The sequence below is a fragment of the Amblyraja radiata genome, chromosome 26 (genome assembly GCF_010909765.2).
Source record: "Amblyraja radiata isolate CabotCenter1 chromosome 26, sAmbRad1.1.pri, whole genome shotgun sequence".
NCBI classification, from domain to species: domain Eukaryota; kingdom Metazoa; phylum Chordata; class Chondrichthyes; order Rajiformes; family Rajidae; genus Amblyraja; species Amblyraja radiata.
The window spans coordinates 28,834,513-28,848,867 of NC_045981.1; the positions used below are offsets into that span (position 1 = coordinate 28,834,513).

The window sequence follows — 14,355 nt, forward strand, 5'->3', positions numbered from 1 at the left end:
AAATTAAAAGAGTCAATAAGGCTTTGATACTGATTTGATTCATTCCAAGACCCCCTTAAGATGCATAAATATGCACCAAAATTAATAAAACTCATGAGAAAAAAAAATGTAAATGATTCACAATCAGGTTCAAAACCATCGGGGAGGAGGGATTAGAATTTCTATTAGCAGAGAATAAAACATCACAGAATCGTGTTGCATATCACTTATTTTTGAAAGTCTCTGACTAGTGGACGAACCCTTCCAGTTTATTTCATTTCTCTTTGGCGAGTTTGTTGTGATGGATTGATCACAGTTGGAAGCAAACCATGGTTATTCTCTATTGCAGGCAAAAACATACATGTAGAACATGCCAAGGATTACATGGAAGTTGGCACAGGTGGGCATCAGTGGAACAGTATCAGACCAGGGACACAAGGAAGTGCAGCTGCTGGAATATTGAGCAAAACACAAAATGTGTGTTCACAGCAACTGTGAAAGGAATGGACAGACAACATTTGAGTCGGAGGTAGACAAAAGTGCTGGAGAAACTCAGCGGGTGCAGCAGCATCTAAGGAGCGAAGGAAATAGGCAACGTTTCGGGCCGAAACCCTTCTTCAGACTGTTGGAGGGTGGGGAGAAGAAAGGAAAAAGGAGGAGGAGGAGCCCGAGGGCTGAGTGAGAGCTAGGAAGGCGAGGAGACAGCAAGGGCTAACGGAATTGGGAGAATTCAATGTTTATACCACCAGGGTGCAGACTGCCCAAGCGGAATATGAGATGCTGTTCCTCCAATTTACGGTGGTGCTCACTCTGGCCATGGAGAAGGCCCAGGACAGAGAGTTCGGATACGGAATGGGAGGGGGAGTTGAAGTGCTGAGCCACCGGGAGGTCAGGTTGGTTAATGCGGACCGAGCGGAGGTGTTCGGCGAAAAGATCGCCAAGCCTACGCTTAGTCTCACCGATGAAGATCAGCTGACATCTAGAGCAGCGGATGCAATAGATGTCAGCTGACATCTCGATTTTCCAGCATCTGCAGTTCATTCTTAAACATTTGAGTCAGGACCTTTCTTCAGGCTGAAGGGCCTCAATCAGGATCCGATACCAGTTTCCCTGACCTTTGATAATGGATAACAGCTCACCTTATTCTGTGTCCTCGAGGCTCTTGACGAAGACAATTTACCATCCCAACAATCCCAGAATTGCCGCAGTTGGAGACAGCGAGCCAGACTGGTTCCTCTGAAGGGTTCGCCAAGATATTCTGGAAGTAAAGAAAAGAAAGTGAGGGGTAACCTTTTCCACATGGTGGGTGGTGGGGCTAAAGTTGCCAAAAGAGGTAGTCGAGGCCAGCACAATAACATTCAAAAGACATTTGGATAGGTACATGAATAGAAAAGATTTAGAGGGATATGGGCCAAAAGGGTCTAGCTTAGATGGAGCAACTTGGTTGGCGTGGACGAGTCGGGTTGAAAGGCCCATTTCCATGCTATATGATTCTAATTTAGTTTACCTACATACTATGGGTAATTTACAGAAGCCAATTAACCTACAAACCCACATATGTTTAGAATGTGACAATGAACAGGACAACAATGTGCAAGGAAAAATGATCTTCTGCAGAGAAAGGGACATACAGCAGGCAATACGACAGATGGCACAATGGGCTAAGTGTTCGGCTGGCAACCGGAAGGTAGCCGGTTCGAATCCCGCTTGGAGTGCATACTGTCGTTGTGTCCTTGGGCAAGACACTTCACCCACCTTTGCCTGTGTGTGAATGTGTGTGAGTGATTGGTGGTGGTCGTAGGCGCAGATTGGCAGCCACACTTCCGTCAGTCTGCCCCAGGGCAGCTGTGGCTACAGAAGTAGCTTACCACCACCGAGTGTGACTGAGGAGTGAATGAATAATGCGATGTAAAGCGCCTTGAGTATTAGAAAGGCGCTATATAAATCCCATCCATTATTATTATTATTAATACAACCCTCACCACTGTGGCAGAATATCTAGCTTGAGCCACACAAATGCTGTGAATTGCCATGTTAGAGTTGGTATGGTTTACCGGAACCTCCAAAAAGTTAAAAATTAGATTTCAAAAATTTTAGAATATTTATTACAAAAAGATCACTAAAGTATTAAAAAAAACCTGAATGTAGTCAGGCCCTTAAGCAGCTTATCGAGCAACAATGCATTATAGACACCAATAGCAAGGAACAAAATGCGTACTGGCAGCTTCTTGTCTACAAAAACCCCCCACATGTACTGGATACAATATCTATGAAAGTTTGTGGAGAATGGGGCGAGGGAAAAGAGAACCAGTTTGTGACAGGAGGGAGATCAGGAGGAACTGTGTGACACAAGCAGTGATGATGGAACCAGCGAAAAGATGGTAAAAGTGAGGTAGTTTTAAACTAGCAAGAGAGAAAATGCTTGAAACCCGATACAAGCCAAGAAAGATTAATTATCTGAATACATTGTGGGGGGTTGGAAAGCTTTAAAGCATCTAGTCAGAGGATGGTAAACAAAAATGCTGGAGAAACTCAGCGGGTGAGGCAGCATCTATGGAGCGATGGAATAGGTGACGTTTCGGGTCGAGACGTCACCTTCTTCAGCCAGAGGATGGGGTGCTTTGTCCCTCTCTTGCGATCGCCAGTCACAAAATACTGAGAGGTATTTTACTCACTTTCAGAGGCTCAATCCAGCTGAAGTCTGTCGAATGGGCAGTGAGGAACACAGGATTCTTTGGTTCAGACTTTTTGCGACCCAAAAGCATGATGGAGCCATAGAAAGTCTTCTTGCTGCTGACTACATCCAGCGATGCTTGGTTAAATATCTCTTCCCACTCACTCTGAAAGGGAAAGCAAAGACACCTTAAATGACAACGATGATGTGATCACCCAAATCAACTGCAGGAAACAAGGACTGCATAGGACTGCAGGAAACAAGGGCCAGGTATTTTATTCCAAGTTTTCAAACTCAGTGACCAAGCATGGAAATCTGGTCAAAAAAACCTTAACTTCAACCTTTCTAAATATCTATTTTACATTCTACATTGGAGTTCCAGTTAACTCTACAAGTTCCTTTTTTTGAGTGGACTGGGCTCGATTTGCTGTGTTCATCTTGGAAGCGACCAAGCCATCGCTTGCCCATGTTTCCTGCCGTTTTAGGGTCATAAGGAATAGGAGTATAATTAGGCCATTCGATCCCATCAAGTCTACTCTGCCAGTCAATCATGGCTGATCTATCTCTCCCTCCTAACAGCATTCCCATGCCTTTGCCCCATAACCTCCGACACCTGTACTAATCAAGAATCTATCTATCTCTGCCTTAAAAATATCCACTAACTTTGTCTCTACAACCTTCTGTGGCAAAGAATTCCACAGATTCACCACCCTCTGACTAAAGAAATTTCACCTCATCTCCTTCCTAAAAGAACGTCCTTTAATTCGGAGGCTTTGACCTCTAGTTCTAGACTCTCCCACTAATGGAAACATCCTCTCCACATCCACTATCCAAGCCTTTCACTATTCTGTATGTTTCAATGAGGCCTCCTCTCATTCTTCTAAACTCCAGCAAGAACAGGCCCAGTGCTGACAAATGCTCATCGTAGGTTAACCAACTAATTACTGAGATCATTCTTGTAAACCTCCGCTGGACACTCTCCAGAGCCAGCACATCCTTCCTCGGGTGTGGTGCCCAAAATTGCTCACAATATTCCAAATGCAGCCTTACCAGAACCTTATAGACATCACCATCATCATTGTTGAAAACATCAACAGGCACGGTTCCTAACATTGCTATGTACGACAGTGATCGCAACTTCTATTGAAGTGTAGGAGCTTATCTGCCCTTTAGAGCCTCAACATTACATCCCTGTTTTTGTATGCAAGCCAGCTTGAAATAAATGCTAGCGTAGATTTATGCTCCAGTTAAATGATCACACAATTCTCTTTATACAGTGCTAAAGTAGTGCAAATAAGAATGTATTCACACCAACACGTGTGCTTCCATGGACACAAGTTTAAAAAAAAGCACTTGAGGAATAAATGCTTAATTTAGCAATGTAATATACAAAAACACCTGCTTGTAGTCACACTCTCATAACTTTGCTAAGGTTACCCTGGTCATGACATCTCAAACTGCAAGCAGTTTAGCATTCCCCCACCGTATCAGAAAGTATTAAACAGTGTAGCAATGCAACAAAGCCTCTTATCAGTTCATATTAGTGAATGTGAAGAGCAAATCAGTGCATGTTGTAAATTAAAATTAAATACATCAAATGGAAAAGAAATGCCCAAATTATCATGCACAGTCATTTCAATTAAACTAACCATACTGTAGAGAACACCGTTCATAAACACCAAGAGTTTTATTCGTAGAAACAAAAATCCTGAGCAGTTGCTTTGCTAGGGACACATTTCTAGACATTACACAGAATTTCAAACCTCAAGGATATTTCTCTAGATTTTTTAAAAAGCATAGAATTACAAGCACAAAATGTAAACAGAAGTATAAATAAGCATCCTTTCATACTCAGAATATATCGTTAATATTTCATGTAATTCAATAGTGCACAATAACAGATCTGCGGGGGGGAAATAACATTATCTAGTAGATACGAGGAACTGCAGATGCTGGTTTACCCAAAAAAAGACAAAGTACTGGTGTAACTCCGCAGGTCAGATTGCATGTGTAGGAAGAAACTGTAGATGCTGGTTTACACTGAAAATGCTGCAGTAACTCAGCGGGTCAGGCAGCATCACTGGAGAAAAGGAGTAGGTGACATTTCAGGTCGCAGCCCTTCTTCAGAAAGCATATCTGGAGAATTATGTAGTTAACATTTCAGGTCATTTTAGCCTGAAGAAGGGTTCCGACCTGAAATGTCACCTAGCCACGTTCTCCAGAGAAGCTGCCCGACCCACTGAGTTACTCCAGCACTTTGTGTCCTTTTTAGTCACCATTATGTATTTGGTAAAGTAGCTGATGAGGAGGACGGAGCCTCTGAATAAATTGTTCTTCAAGTGTTTTATTTAAACAAGTTGATTAAAGCACAAGAATTGGTGTAAATAACTCGCATTTCCACTACTCTGGAACGGTGTGAAGAAAATCGTGTGATGGTTTTAATGGAGCATAAAGTAGCAGGAAACTTGGGCAACATGTTCACCCACAGTAACATTCAATTTGTTTTGCTGTCCGTAGATGCTACCTGACCTGCTGAATGTTTTGGACATTTTCTGATTTATTTCAATAACCTCCATGTGCAGTATTTAGCTCTGCATCCACGTGGATGTGTGTGTGTGTGTGTGTGTGTGTGTGGTGTGTGTGTGTATGTGTGGAGTGTGTGTGTGTGTGGTGTGTGTGTGTGTTGTGTGTGTGTGTGGTGTGTGTGTGAGTGTGTGTGTGTCTGTGAATGTGTTTGTGTCTGTGTGTGTGGTGTGTGTCTGTGGTGTGTGTGTGTGTGTGTGTGTGTGTGGTGTGTACGTGTGTGTGTGTGTGTGTCTGTGAATGTGTGTGTGTGTACGGTGTTTACGTGTGGTGTGTGTGTGTGTGTGTGTGTGTGTGTACGTGTGTTTGTGTGTACGTGTGTGTGTGTGTGTGTGTACGTGTGTGTGTGTACGTGTGTGTGTGTGTGTGTGTGTGTGTGTTTGTGTGTGTACGTGTGTGTGTGTGTGTGTTGTGTTGTGTTGTGGGTGTGTGTGTGTGTGTGTACGTGTGTGTGTGTGTACGTGTGTGTGTGTGTGTACGTGTGTGTGTGTGTGTACGTGTACGTGTGTGTGTGTATGTGTGTGTGTGTGTGTACGTGTGTGGGTACGTGTGTGTGTGTGTGTGTGTGTGTGTGTGTGTGTGTGTGTGTGTGTGTGTGTGTGTGTACGTGTGTGTGTGTGTGTACGTGTACGTGTGCGTGTGCGTGTGGGTGTGCGTGTGTGTGCACGCGCGTGGTTCTCACAAGACACCAGCTCACCTGCATCAGGAGCCCTCGCGATTGTTTGGGGTCCTTGCCCGTCAGGAACGCGATCGTCTCTCCGAGAACATCCCCCCTCAGGAGTGTGTGCAGCAGCAGGAAGCCACCACCTTTGACGGCGGCTGCCATGTTGGAGACGACAGTCTGGGGGTCGTCAAAGAGGAAGGAGGAGCTGTTGCAGACGACTAACTGGGCGTTGGTCAGGCTCGCCGGGGCCGGATTGGCGGGATCCCACTGCTCAACGGACATGCCCATGTCCTGGAGCTGGCTGGCTGACACGAAGTCGGGGTTCATATCCGTGGCGATGTAATCCAGGTTGATCACTGGCTGATTGTTCATCAATGGAACAATGCGAGAGTACAGGTTCCCATCGGCTGCTGAAACCTAAAAGAGGGCCAGGAGAACAAAATAAAAGTCAGAATAGCACTAATTAAATATTAACATAGTGACAAGTATAAACATCAATGACAATGCAGATCTCAGAGAAAGAGAGCAAGGTGATCTCTTGGGACAAGCATAAAGTACACGAGGTCAAAGCCCAGACCAACGAGGAGAGAAGGCGTTTAAGAAGGAACTGCAGATGCTGGAAAATCGAAGGTAGACAAAAATGCTGGAGAAACTCAGCGGGTGCAGCAGCATCTATGGAGCAAAGGAAATAGGTAACGTTTCGGGCCAAACCCCTTCTTCAAACCCTTCTGAAGAAGAAGGGTTTCGGCCCGAAACGTTGCCTATTTCCTTCGCTCCATAGATGCTGCTGCACCCGCTGAGTTTCTCCAGCATTTTTGTGTACCGAGGAGAGAAGGCACCTGGAAATGACCCTCTTCCACCGTGCAGCCACAGAGCAGCCGGCAAAGCCATCCTAATCTATCCTGAGCCTCTGATCTCTGCGTGCACATATCTGAAGATCTTTCCTGGTTCGAGAACACGGATGCAATTATCAAGAAAGCACATCAGCGCCTCTACTTCCTGAGAAGATTACGGAGAGTCGGTTTGTCAAGGAGGACTCTCTCTAACTTCTACAGGTGCACAGTAGAGAGCATGCTGACCAGTTGCATCGTGGCTTGGTTCGGCAACTGGAGTGCCCTGGAGAGGAAGAGACTACAAAAAGTAGTAAACACTCCCCAGTCTATCATCGGCTCTGACCTTCCTTCCATCGAGGGGATTTATCGCAGTCGCTGCCTCAAAAAGGCTGGCAGTATCATCAAAGACCCACACCATCCTGGCCACACACTCATCTCCCTGCTACCTTCAGGTAGAAGGTACAGGAGCCTGAAGACTGCAACGACCAGGTTCAGGAATAGCTACTTCCCCACAGCCATCAGGCTATTAAACCTGGCTCGGACAAAACTCTGAACATTAATAACCCATTATCTGTCATTTTGCACTTTATCAGTTTATTTATTAATGTGTTTTGTAGTCAATGCCTACTATGTTCTGTGTGCTGAAGCAAAGCAAGAGTTTCATTGTCCTATCAGGGACACATGACAATAAACTTGAACTTGATCAGCATCCTTTCTGCTCAGCCTGACAAATCCCACTGTTCAGGTTTACATGCGATGAATGGGGATAGGAGCAAACCTCCAGGAAGGGGATAATTCTCCTGCTTTGCTTTTTAATTTGATTTGATCCTTGCACCTCATTTATTGCATGCTTGAGCTGTGCAGATCCCAAAAATGACCCCTATTTGTAGGAAGAATGGTCTTTAATTTCAAATATCAAAATCGAAGGCAAGCTGGAGAAGCACGTGACCCAACACATCGGGAACATGGACCCTGCACCGTGTGAAGCAGGCCTGGATTTGGTTCAATGAGCATTCTATGACTCAGATAACTCTGTTTGATCAAGCTGCTTGTGTTTGTAGAGCTGGGTTGAAGTGGCACAACTCAGCAAAAGGTACTGATAACCACTCGCAACACAACCATATTAGTTTGTCATGGGACTGTGAATTAAAAGGGCCTTCGGACATCAATAAAATCTAAGCATGTGGGACGAGTGTACATGTACACATACACACTCACACACACGGTGGAGGCACATTCAAAGTGACATTTGCATGAAATGCATGTGCAGGTAATGGAGTGATATGGATCATGTGCAGGCAGTGGAGATTAGTTTGTCTTGGCATCATGTTCAGCACTGTGGGCTGAAGGACCCGTTCCTGTGCAGTATTGTTCTATGTTCCTACCTTTGTTCTGCACTTGAGGTTTTACCTGGTGGAAAAGGGGGAAGGAGGCTAGTAAAATTCAGTTGATTTGACCAGCTTCCCAATCTCCCATCCACACAGCCCCTAGTATCATGGTGTATGTGGACTGAACCTGCAAAACTCCTACATTGCTTTAAATTCATTAAAATCAATGTAGGACTTTTGGTCGATTGGTCCAAACTCTTTGAAGCTTTGATCTGGCAGTGTGTCGTGGATTCCACGGCCATCCCGATCTCGGCATGTCCTCACAACCCTTCCACCCACAAATCTTGGCAGACGGCAGCATCTTGTGCTACTCAAACTTTCCAACCCCCAACGGCCCAGCAACAGTGTACTGAGCATTATTGTCAGGTGCCTCGTGGCGTTGGCGGAGGCAGCTGTGGGAGGCCACACAGCAGCCGGGCGAGCAAGCAGATCGAGCACAGCCTGCAGCAGCTGCACAGAGTGGCGGTGGAAGGAGCCAACGGTATCAGGCTGGGCCAGGCCGAGCCCTACTTCACCGATACAGTGCTGCCAGGACACTGGGCCCTTAGGGTGAGAAAATAAGAAATAGCACATCACCTTGGGTCAAAGTTGGCATTTTCGGAGACTTGGAAGTTGCAAGATGGCACCGGAACATGGTGACACTCTGCGTGCAGTTCCAGAAGAGGAGCTATTGTAATCATGTATGGTACAATTTGACGATAGTATGCAGAACAAGCTTTTCACCATGTCTCTGTACATACCACTGTAATAAACCAAAACCTTCAAAATCCAAAACCTAAGTAGGCGACACTTTGCCTGCCTGTCCCAAAAGGGGATCTGCCATCATCCAATACAATTGTTCCACTCTTCAACTCTATTCCAACTGTGAATTCATCAGGATATATAAGTGATACAAACAATGTTCTCTTTAATCTTCTTTATTATAATCTGCATTCTGGTATTATTCTCTTTGCACTACCTGTTGTCTGGCTTGGTTGTACTCATTTATAGTATGATCGGATTTAATGACTGCACCTCATTCCATCACACAGACCAGGCTCTCCACGACTGACCCCATCTAATTTCACGCTGCCTCGAGAAAGCAGCCAACATAATCTAGGATCTTTTCCGCAATGGTCATTCCTTCTTCTCTCCGCTCCCGTCTGGCAGAAGGTACAGAAGCTCGAATGCACGCACCACCAGACTGGATCAGCATCTTCCCCACTGTTATCAGACCACTGCAGAGGGTGGTGAAAACTGCCCAACGCATCACCAGTTCCTCGCTCCCCTCCATTGAGTCTGTCCAAAGCAAGCGATGTCTGCATCATCAAGGACTGCTCTCACCCCTGCCACAGACTGTTTACCCTCCTCCCATCTGGGAGGCGCTACAGGTCTCTCCGTTGCCGGACCAGCAGGTCCCGGAACAGCTTCTTCATTGCGGCTGCTACACTACTTAATTCTGCACCCCCCCCCCCCCCCCCCTCACCAGACACTCCTTCCCCCAGAAAAAATGCAATACTAATAATAATAATGATGGATGGGATTTATATAGCGCCTTTCTAATACTCAAGGCGCTTTACATCGCATTATTCATTCACTCCTCAGTCACACTCGGTGGTGGTAAGCTACTTCTGTAGCCACAGCTGCCCCGGGGCAGACTGACGGAAGCGTGGCTGCCAATCTGCGCCTACGGCCCCTCCGACCACCACCAATCACTCACACACATTCACACACAGGCAAAGGTGGGTGAAGTGTCTTGCCCAAGGACACAACGACAGTATGCACTCCAAGCGGGATTCGAACCGGCTACCTTCCGGTCGCCAGCCGAACACTTAGCCCATTGTGCCATCTGTCATCCAGACTACTACTACTGTATGTACATATATATATTTTACTGTTCATTATTCTATGTTCGCTCTTCTGGGTGAGATGCTAACTGCATTTTGTTGTCTCTGTAGTGTACACTGCACAATGACAATAAAGATTGAATCTCAATTCGAATGATCCTTCCATAAGTGCCTCTATTCTCCAACCCACCTCATTACAGACATTGGATTTTCTCTCTGGAATTGTGACATTACAATGCCTAGAAATATATTCTCCACTGGAATCTTTCTCTTTCCTCTAACTGTTGTACTTGTGCTTGGTTTGAATAGAATAATTTGGCAGAAAAACACAGAAACAAAGCTTTTCACTGAATCTCAGTATACGGTGACAATAAAGGGCCTGTCCCACTTAGGCAATATTTTCGGCGACTGCCACAGTCGTAGCAGGTCGCCGATAAAATGGTGACTGGACTCCCCCTACGACAATGTCTAGGCCAACCTAGACCTGGTCAACATCCAGCTGTGACAAGCTACCGACAACCGGCGACCCAATCGTCGCCACTTAGGACGTCCACCTACGACAACCGGTCAACCTACGTCCAGCCGCGACAAGCAACGACCCTGTCGGCGACAACTGAAGACAATTCTGTCGCCGGTTGACTAAGGTTGTCGCCAATGGAATTCACCGAGGTCATCACCCGGCGACAACCAACGTCAGTCACCTGGCGACAACCTATGACATCATCTACGACAGGAGAAGAGACAACGTCAGGCCCACTGTCGCCGAAAGGGTTTGAACATTTCAAATTCCAGCGGCGGCAAGTAAAAAGTTACGGTAGTCGAGGAGACAACTCACGACAATACAGGAGTCACCCGGCGACCATGTGGTGACAGCTTATTTTCCGGCTGTTGCCGAAAAAATTCACCTAAATGGGACAGGTCCTTAACAAACCAATTCCATTATTGTCCACTAGATACAATACGCAAGTCAATTGGTCTGGTACATCCAACTCATTCTAAGCCCAACCATTTTCTTCAAGTCCATTCCAAATTTCAAATACAGAGGAAAAAAATCCAAAGTGCTGGAGGCACTCAGCTGTGCATGATTAGGCAACGCTTCGGATTGGGAACCTTCAGATTGATGTAGTAGTGGGGAGAAAGCTGGAAAAGAGGTGGGGCAAGGCAGAGCCTGGCAAACAATAGGTGGATACAGAGAGAGGAGATTGGCAGATGGGTGGAATAAGTGACAAAGACTAGAGATGAAATGGAGACAAAAGAGTATCAGATAAGGTGAGAAGAGGTGCGAAATGTGAATGCATTTAGTTTGGTTGAGCAGGGAGATCACCAATACCTCTACAATCTTCATCTTCTTGTTGATGGTGTTTTCCAGGGAGATATCCAGGCAAGCTTTCAATGCCGCACTCTCCAGTAGCCCATTCAACAATTCATCTTCATGGAGACAAGTTTTCTCCCTCTCCACTGTCTGCTGCAGCTCAGACCACAGGTTCCCGTTCAGGTCCAGCCCACACAGCACACTGAGCATGTGATTAAGTCCTTTCTCCGCGCCTGTGGGGGCAGCAGAGGTGGGAGTAGTGGCTGGGAGTCCCGAGAAAGAGAGCTTCAGACCGTGATGGGACAACTTATCCTGCAGCGTCTGCACGAAACCTGCGGTAGAGAGAAGGGAACAAAAATACCACAGGGTTAGAAGAGGTGGAGAAATTATTATATTATTGAAGATGGCACCCAAGCTGGGCAGTTCTCTGCATCCTGGTCCCAGAAGTCGATCTGCAATCATTAATTACAATCGCTACACTCTTTTAATCGTCAACTCAAAAAAAAAAAAATCCCCTTTGTCCTGTATCTGTGGATGGCTCGACTGTGATCATGTATTGTCTTTCCGCTGACTGGTTAGCACCCAACAATAAAAGCTTTTCACTGTACCTCGGTACACGTGACAATAAACCAAACTGTAATGCAATGATACAGCACACAATGAGTTCCCAGAGAGTTAACTCATGAAGTGTTCATCAGAAGAAGCATCAAGTGATGGTCTAGCACATGGACGGGAAACAGCCCCAGAGCAAAACAAAGGCTCGACCCAAAGCATCATCTGTCCATATCTTCCACAGATGCTGCCTGACCCGCGGATACCCGCCAGAAAACTGCTTCATGTATATTGTTCCTTGTGCTGAGAGATCAGTCACACGGGAGCACTTTATTTTCACAGAGTAATGCACAGTCCAAGTGGCAAGTTGGATGAGAAGTATTAACGAGCAAAGAAGTGTGTGAAGAATTGTAAATAGTGGAGCATTACAGCTCTTCCCCACGTCAGGATAAAGCCCTGCTCCGAGTACCATTTCTAACCCCAACAGTCCAGAGAATTAGATAGCTCTAGGGGCTAGTGGAATCAAGGGATATGGGGAGAAGGCAGGCACGGCTTATTGATAGGGGACGATCAGCCATGATCACAATGAATGGCGGTGCTGGCTCGAAGGGCCGAATGGCCTCCTCCTGCACCTATTTTCTATGTTTCTAAACATCGGAAATGTGGCCACCCAACAATATATTTAAACAAAAAAAAGTAGGCCAACCAAAGGCAACATGGGGTTAAACCAGAGTTCAACTCAACTATCTGTACACTGTGGACGGATTGATTGTAATCATGTCTAGTTTTTCCTGCTGACTGGTTAACATGTAACAAAAAAAATGTCGCCGTACTGTGATACACATGATGATAAACTAAACCAAACCGGACAGGGATTTTTGTTTTAGACAAAAAGGTGCTAGACTGCATATCACAGTTCACACAGCTTGATTGTAATCATGCAATGTCTTTCCGCTGACTGGCTAGCATGCAACAAAAGCTTTTCACTGTAACTCAGTACACGTGACAATAATAAACTAAAGTCATGTTCATAACCGGAAGGTCTTGAAGAGTTAATGTAGCACCGAATGACAATGCCGATGAAATTTCTACACAGAAACTAGACTAGAAACCAAGTTGAAAAAAATACAAAAAACTCACCTTTGCAGTGGGCCAGGCAGGAGCGTAGTTTCTCACTGCCGCCCAGACAGTCGCTCTCGGTGTACGGGCTGAAGCGGAACTCGTGCAGAAGCGGCAGGCCCTGCTGTTGCTGCCGGCGTGGGGCGATGGTGGCGTGCAGCCCGCTGATCCGCACCCCTCCCGCCACGACATCATCTAGGCAGCGACTCACAACCACATCCGCAGCTACAGGGGAACACGCACAAGGACGGGATCAGCAACACAAGCATTTCACCTGGTGCGTAGCGAGCTGATCTCCACACTGGCTGCAAAGTGTTGACTTAGCACAATTATTGAATAAGTGCAAGTTATATATGTGATCTCAAATGTAGACATGTGATGAATACACTTGTATTCAAGGCAATAATTTTACAGACCAAGTTGAAAAGTGTTAGTTGCTTGGCATCAATCTGTCAGATGCAAATTTAAAGTTTTAAAAGCAATTTTAATTAAATCGCAGCACAGTGTAGAGCCGCCATCTCACAGCACCAGAAACCCAAGTTAGATCCTGACCTCAGGTGCCATCTGTGTGCTGTTTGCACGTTATCCTGTGACCGCTTGGGTTCCCTCCGGATGCTCCGGTTTCCTCCCACATCCCAAAGATGTGCAGGTTTGTAAGTTAATTGACCCTCTGTAAATTGCCCCTAGTGTGAAGGGAGTGGACACAAAAGTAGGGGTACTGTAGAACTAGCGTGAATGGGCGATCGATGGTCAGCGTGGACTCGGTGAGCCGAAGGGCCTGTTTCCATGCTGTATCTCTGAGCTGAATTAAACCTTTGTAAATCTTGCAATTTTACTCAGAATATCCAAAAGTTGCATTTATGTTTACATACAAAGAAAAAGCACAAAGATAATCACTGATTTTGCTTTGCAAACATAAACTAATTCTCATCAATTATCTGTAAACTGAAGACAACGCATCCTGAAATGAGTATTTAGGAGCAAAGAAATACGCTCATAACTTGCCGGTGATAATTCTAGATGAAATGAGGACTGTTGTTTGATAAATGACAGCATAAGTGCTCCAGCATATCGAATACTTTTAGAAAACGATTCGCTTCTTCCGTTGCCACTAATGACAAAAGTAGCGTTGGTTCCATTCAACTCCCCATATGGAATCTTGGGTTTTGGAAAGTCAGTCAAACTGAATAGTCCCCCCTAGGATGCAGTCCCAATCCTCCAACCTACCTCATCGTGAACTTTTTGCTCAGTAACAGTAAAACTCTAGCACTGTAACACTACATTCTCCACTTTGGTATTTATTTTTTTCTCTTTGCACTACGTGTTGTACTTGTGTCTGGTTGATTGTACCCACATATGGTATGATGCATAGTGGATAGTGCACAAAGTTTTACTGTATCTTGGTACACATGACAACAATTAACC

The 14,355-nt window shown here is 45.5% G+C and overlaps 1 protein-coding gene across 1 annotated transcript in view; it reads right to left on the reverse strand.

The window, feature by feature from the left end:
• Positions 1-14,355, reverse strand: part of fasn (fatty acid synthase) — a 94,867-nt gene that overhangs the window by 35,468 nt on the left and 45,044 nt on the right. Inside the window, exons 21-25 of the mRNA XM_033044574.1 lie at positions 12,952-13,155; positions 11,278-11,591; positions 5,934-6,317; positions 2,655-2,819; positions 1,119-1,237 (exon numbers count right to left, since the gene is read on the reverse strand). Coding sequence (XP_032900465.1) covers positions 1,119-1,237; positions 2,655-2,819; positions 5,934-6,317; positions 11,278-11,591; positions 12,952-13,155 — 1,186 coding nt within the window. The remainder of the gene's footprint in view (positions 1-1,118; positions 1,238-2,654; positions 2,820-5,933; positions 6,318-11,277; positions 11,592-12,951; positions 13,156-14,355) is intronic.